Source organism: Channa argus, chromosome 13 (assembly GCF_033026475.1).
Source record: "Channa argus isolate prfri chromosome 13, Channa argus male v1.0, whole genome shotgun sequence".
NCBI lineage: Eukaryota > Metazoa > Chordata > Actinopteri > Anabantiformes > Channidae > Channa > Channa argus.
Genome location: NC_090209.1, coordinates 10,177,919 through 10,184,630, shown reverse-complemented (window position 1 = coordinate 10,184,630; position 6,712 = coordinate 10,177,919). Strand labels below are relative to the sequence as shown.

Below are 6,712 nucleotides of genomic sequence, written 5' to 3'. Positions count from 1 at the left end.
GAATTAATGTTATACAATTGCCGGGTCCAGCTTTTTTACGTTTGATTATTATTATATTGAAAATCTTTTCATTTTGGACTGTAACTGTAATAAAACTGGACCTTTTTTGAACGGTATGTTTTGCATTTTTGTGATTTAAAGTTAGAAATTGTGACTTGGAGGACAAAAGAATCTGTTCTGTTCTTCTGTCCTCCAAATCACTGTTTCTAACTTAATGCAGTTAATACATAGCTCACACTCACATTAGCAGTCCCTATTCTGTGTCATCCTTTAGATTTATACATCAGTACCAACTGGCCACAGAGAAGCTCAGCTCCCTGAACAAACCCCTTCTGTGTCAGTATGCAGCTGCAGCTTCTGAGATGTCCTACTCTAATACATGACCTAGTGTGGAGGGGTTGGGGACTGCAGCCACAAAAAAGGGGGGGGTCACGCTTTTTAAGCCATTCATCAGATTTACCTCTAGTGTAGCTTTTTAACGAGACTCCAAGTATTTATCTATTTCCTTAAGCCAGTTCACTATTTTCACTGGCTTCAGTCCATCAAAAGCAGGGAAATCTGGTACAGTGTCTCTGCCATCTTCTCAGTGTCCTCCCCTCACTGCTTGGACTGCTCCATTTCGCATCTAAAAAAATCTGATAGTTGATGAAGAGTTCTTCATGTCAGGGACTGCTGTAGCCTCAGCACATAGAGCACTGTAGCTCCTGGATCATATAAGGTAACATTTCCAGTTAAGCTTTATTCTTAAGCTCCTATTAGCACATTTATCTGAAATTTAGTCCTCAAAGGAAATGTCTTAGCAGCTATGCAGCTGTTTATTCCAAAAGTACTTATGCTCACAGATGAGCATGCATGTTTACCTTAAGAAAATATTTAAATTGTTAACAATATCCACAGCAACAATAGTCTGAAGTCATTTTGTGAGCATATTCATCTAAAACGTGTGTTAAAACTTGATTTATCGATATGTATGTGTATCTGTTGATTTGTTGTTATGCTGTTTTTGCAGAAAAAATGGATGAGAAGAAGCTGAGTGATCCCCTGAACAATGTATCTCTGATTAAAGGTAATTCCTATTGTTGATTTCTCCTAGTATGGACAGGCAGAATTGAAGTGAATGACTTTTTGTCTTTGCTTGTTTTTGGCTCGTACCTGAAATGGCATATTTTATTAGCTGAACATGTGAGGACAGTGGAAAAAGCCTGAGTCACAGTTGGACAGGTGGTGGCCTTTGCTAGGTACAGTTCTCTGAGGCCTTGTTTTGCAGGCATATTTCTCTTGTCTCAACGGCTTAATAGGAGATGGACTCACTTAGCACTGTGGGCCAATCAGCTGACAAGTGTGGTGGCTGTAACATTTTGGGTGACTGATTTAAAATGGAATGCTGGAGATAATGCAATCCCAGTGCAATACAGAGAACATAAGAACCAAATGTTTGCATAGTAATCGAATTTGTATTACTACACGGGATATTAGCAGCACAAAGCAAACAGTTATTATTTTATGATGATGATATTTAATGGTTTGATCATGTTTATCAGTTTTTGTCACATACAGCTCATTTTGTAGCTGTAAATAAATATTTGATACAAGCAGACTCATCGGCAGTTTTATAGTCTGAGCAGGGCTAACCCTCTGATTCAGTTAAAGAATGCTGTCACATTCATTAGGAAAGGAACCGACAACGGGCAAAGATGGCCCAGGGCGGCTTTAGGCTTCAGCACTTGAGCTAAAAAAAGATTTTCTCCCACATTTTTTTCTGTCATCACTTGAGGCAGTGTGCTGCTCAAAACCCCCAACAAGTCAGAGAGGTATTTTTATGCACAGACTAATCCCATTATTATTTTGTCAGATGTCATTTGGTGACACCCAGAGATAATAGCTATAATCACCAATGCTAAACATAAAATATTGTATGCCCTCTTCAGAAATACTTTTTATCCCTTGTGTTGTTAGGAGGGCATTCACACAAACTGGAACACAGACAAACCCTTCTTACAGGAAGCCTACTCACATTCTGACTCTCACTCATACATATGCATGGATGAAGGGACACACAAGCTCACAAGCAGGACAGGCCACTACCCGCCCATCCATTGTCTGGCACACAGTAGGCTGGTCATGGATAAATGTTTGAATTTTAGAGGCATTTATCAGTGCCATCTGGTAGTACTATTAACAATGTAATTGTACAGTGTGTTTTTGTAGCTGTGTGTGCTAGGCACAATGGAATCACTGTTTTCAAAATAAATGCTACATTTCATCGCAGTCTCAGTTCTCTGCTGTGTCCATTTATGGCGCAAATGCTTGACAAGTCCCAACTCTTGTCTTTGCCTCTGCCAAATGCTCACTCTGAGATGAGGTCATCTCTTTTCCTAGCCACGGTAGATTAGGGGATCAAGATATTCCCTGGGCATTTGCAAAGCACAAGTATTTGTGGAGCTTGTTTCCACCTCTAGGAAACAAAACGGACTGGACAACATTGGCTAGTCAATTATTTACAGTAACTTACTGTTAATAAGCAGAGACTTATGTTACTAGGCTAATGGATGATTCAGAATGAAAGCCTGGATGAAAAATGTAGATAATGTCTATTTCTGGTCTGGAAATTAGTTTATGTAATTGGCCCATTTTAATATCTTGGGAAATCATCTAGTATGTCAGACCTGGTTAAATATTTGGGACTGAAGCAGAAATAATATGGTGGCAAAAGGTACTGTATTCTTCTATTTTCTCTTCTTTTTTTTTTCTTTTTTTTGCCATCCTTGCTGCCTTGTTTATCATTGTGGTGTTATCTTTACTTCCTAATGTATAGATTGCAAACTCATTTTCGAGCAGAAAATAGTTTATGCACCCAGAATGCTAAACTAACCTTATCAGGAGATGGAGACATTCATTTTCATTCTCTGTATCTTTGTCAGATGACCAGAACAGGTCAAACATGGGGTCCTCTGGAGACTCAGAAAAAAATATCCAACGTTTGAATGATGAACTTCAAGAAGCCCAAGAGCTAGCAAATGCTGAGAAACACAAATGCATGGAGCTACAGGGTAACAATGCATTTGATGTTAAAAACACACTTTTTGCTCCACTGTATACGGTAATCCCACATACACACTGCTAACGACAAGCTCATAAAATATTTTTTAGGTATCCTGGAGCAAGAGAGAAAGGCAAATAAACAACAGGCTGATGAATCTGCAAAACAGATAAAACTACTTCAAGGTATTGCATTTATATGTTTGTTATCTGAAGCCACCTATTCTTGCATGCAAAATGAAGAGTAAAGTAAGTGAATTGTACTGCTATCTCAATCAAGTAAAAATATCAAAATTACTTATGTAAAATGATGATCCTGGTTTGGACAGGCCAGCTTCAGCAGCTCCAAAATGAAATGGGCCTTCTCAGAGAGCAGATGGATATATCAGCCAGTTCACACGACGAGCTACAAAGTGCACGTGATGAGGTTAAGTCGCTGAAACGTGCCCTGGAGTCAGCCACTGCTGAGCGGGACCGTGATGTTGCTGCTACCCAGAGTAACCTGGCAACTGTCTCAAAGGATTTGGACAAATGGCGTCAGACTGCCAACAAATATGAACATGAGATTGACAACCTACAGAGTGACCTTCAGCAGCAGAGCAAGCAGTGGCAGAAAACTGCAGAAATACAAGGTACTATACAGTGCTAATATAGTTATATGAAAACAATAGCTGATAAAAATTATATAGTGTGATAGATAGATTTTTATTTATTTATTTATTTTTAAACTGTTAAAGAACAAGTATCTGCTCAAACAGTGAACCATTACATAAAGACATTTTCTTCACAGCCAGTGAGCTGCAATCCATGCAGGTGGAGTGTAATGGCCTTCAGAAGGAATGTTCTCTCCTGAGATCTGAGAAACAGGATCTGGTGAGTAAACACCAGAAGGAAAGAAGCACTCTGCAAAATGACTGTGCTTCCCTCAGGGCTGAGAAGGAGGAACTGCTCAAGACTCACCAGAAAGAGAAGGGCAACCTGCAGAGTGACTGTACAGCTCTGCGATCTGAGAAGAAGGCACTGCTGGAGAAACTGCAGCAGCTGGAAAAGGAACTTGCCAGGTCAGTGAGCAACATTGCTACAAGCTCAGTTTTACTCCCATTTTTGAGCGCCCTATGTCTACTTTTTTGACTGTGTATTATTTTTTTGTTTTTTCTGAACTCTGTAATTTTTTTGTTCCTGGAAGTTCACGTGCTCAGAATGCTGAACTGAGCAGCAGTCTCAGAGGTCTAGAGAGATCCCAGCAGGAGTTGGAGAAGAGACTGGCAGCCCTTCAGCTCCAGCACCAGCAGGATAGCACCAGGCTCCAAACCCAACTGGATGAAGCAGACAGCCGCAGCAAGGCTCTGCAGAGAGAGGTGTGTGTCAGACGCTTCAGTAAGGCTAGGCCCAAGAATAGTTTATTCGTTGACCGTAAGTAATCCTTTTAACTTCCGGTTTTATATTCTGTCATTGAATGGCCACTTAAAACCCCACACTTCATTTGTCCTTTCAGGTACAAGTACTGAGAGATGTTTAAGGGTTCACCATACTCAAAATACACACAGAAAACAAAAATTAAGGCAAGCAACTCCTGCTTGTTTAGTTTTAAAGTAGTTTTGTTTTTGTTTCTTCCTAGTTTCCTTTTGAGCACATCGTGGCTACAGATTTGGATGCAACTTTGCCTCTGCTTTGCCTCCTTTGTCCATTATTTTAGACTATCAATGACAAAGGCAGCAACTTAAGTGTCAAATCAAAGATCTTTGCAGGAATTCCCAACAGATCTGTACCTTCATTGGAATGACTGGGAAACCCAGCTGACAGAGTTTTAAAAGTTAAAGCATGCAATAGGCTGGATGGGGATAAGAGATGTGTCATTCTTGATCACAAATCATTCATACCAATAAATGAGTGTTGCTCTTCCAGTCACTAAATAAAAGTGAATAGATAAATAAAAGTAGATACTGAGTGCTTGTATAGTGCAGGAGCTTACAAGGACTGTAAGCACTTACAAAGCCTCTGAGAAACAGATCATTAATAATAATATTAAAGGTCTCCAGATCAGCAACTTAAGCAAGATTCGCACTGACATTACCATGCTCCAAAGCAATAGAATATATGATCTTCTGTTTACTTTGAATTAAATGTTGTAATATGCTTTATGCAGTTTGATGAAGCCAAGATGGAGTTGTCAGAGCTAAAGGAAAAACATGAGAAAACTGAGCAGGAAAAACAGTCACTTGCAGATGAACTTGAGGAATGCAAAGCCAACATGAAGGAATTACAGGAGAAAGGGACCAAGGTCAGTGCTGCTCTTTCAATCACTCAACAGAATCTTGATTTATTTTTATTTTTTTATTTTTTTTACCAAAGTCACACATAATTGTTTGACAAATTAATATGAGGATGTGCCAAAAAAATATCAGCAGCTTGATAATAAATCACACCATAGCTTTCATTTTGATGAGATACAAATGTCAGAAGTTGTTTTGGAAGATTGAGCTTTGCTTCAGAGTTTGTGGCAAAAGTTTAATCGACATCTGTTCATTTTGTAAGATGGCTCCATGAAAGGTTAACCATTTGTAGGCTTCACTATATCAAAATGTTTTTGTTTTTTTCTGTCTCGGTACACCTGCTTCCCTTTACTCATCCACTGTTACTGTTGCTTTTAGACATTGCCAGTCATGTGTGACTTTGAGATTTGTGTAAACACCAATTACTTAGGCACGACCTACTGACTGAGGGGTGTATTAATAAAACTACGCCCAACTAAAGTATGTCCCATTGCAAGTTGATTACTATAATATCCCTTCCCTTCTGTAGACTTCCCTATTGCTGCCTGTTCAAGCCATAGTCATCGGCCTTATCCTGGCTTTGCTGTATTGGTGCTTCGGCGCATTGTGGTAGTAAGGTACACATTACTCCTGTCAAGTCGGCCTACATGTTTCATTTTCATTAGTGTCTTTTAGATCATTGCATGAATCAGGTTTTCCTCATTCCCCAGAATGCCTTCCTCGGGGGGAATTGACGTCTCAGAAACTCTAACCTCTCTAATCACACAGTTCCAACATCTGACATCTGTTTGTCTTGTTTGGATGGCTAATGCTTAACAACTGTGATGGGCTTATCTTTATCTGAAAGTGCTGTTTTTAACTGGCATTCTCTGTGCACTGCATTGGTCTCAAGCCCTCTCTGTCAAAGCTTTGGCGATCCCCGGATGTGTGGTTTCACGTGATTAATGTTCATGTTTCCATTTGTTTGTCCCCCCTCGTTTCAGAAACCGTGGATGATCTGGGGGCCTGTACTTGCTGTGGCTGTAACTGCTGTGACTGCTGCTGTGCTCTTCAGGACCTGATGGCAACTTGCTAACCCTTACACATGAGTCTACATTTGTCATCAAATTTGTCTGCACTGAAATTGAAAATCTTGCCCCCTTATCATATCAGCACTATTAATTAGGAGGGCTCGTACTTAACACTGTTTAATTTTAAAGATGCTCTATTTTAGATGGCGGAGATGTTAATAAAAGAATGTTAGTTTTGTGTGCAAATAAAAAAAACAAATTTGTACGTCTATTATTTGAGGAAAGTCCATTGGGGGGATATTTATGGTTTACCACGGGTATGGTTTGACCTTTAGGTATGTTCTGAATGAATGTAAAGATTCTATACTCTAATTCAAAATGTGTATAAAT

General features: G+C 39.5%; 1 protein-coding gene across 2 annotated transcripts; it reads left to right on the top strand.

The window, feature by feature from the left end:
- Positions 1-568: 568 nt before the first annotated feature.
- slmapb (sarcolemma associated protein b) lies at positions 569-6,581 on the top strand. Of its 2 annotated transcripts, XM_067527720.1 has the most exons (10): positions 569-718; positions 1,010-1,066; positions 2,922-3,050; positions 3,151-3,225; positions 3,369-3,671; positions 3,830-4,100; positions 4,226-4,397; positions 5,186-5,320; positions 5,842-5,929; positions 6,296-6,581. In XM_067527720.1, the coding sequence occupies exons 2-9, from the start codon at positions 1,015-1,017 to the stop codon at positions 5,923-5,925; spliced, it is 1,221 nt and encodes a 406-aa protein (XP_067383821.1). In that variant the 5' UTR covers positions 569-718; positions 1,010-1,014; the 3' UTR covers positions 5,926-5,929; positions 6,296-6,581. The 2 variants fall into 2 exon arrangements, with proteins under 2 accessions (XP_067383821.1, XP_067383822.1); XM_067527721.1 differs by lacking the exon at positions 5,842-5,929 and having other exon boundaries at positions 570-718.
- The last annotated feature ends 131 nt before the right edge of the window (positions 6,582-6,712 follow it).

What these genes read in the sequence shown, in the direction of transcription:
- slmapb (XM_067527720.1), top strand. Translation starts at nt 1,015, where the DNA reads ATGGATGAGAAGAAGCTGAGTGATCCCCTGAACAATGTATCTCTGATT. An exon ending in CAATGTATCTCTGATTAAAG is followed by an intron (nt 1,067 to 2,921) that starts GTAATTCCTATT and finishes TATCTTTGTCAG; the next exon opens with ATGACCAGAACAGGTCAAAC. An exon ending in GAAAACTGCAGAAATACAAG is followed by an intron (nt 3,672 to 3,829) that starts GTACTATACAGT and finishes TTTTCTTCACAG; the next exon opens with CCAGTGAGCTGCAATCCATG.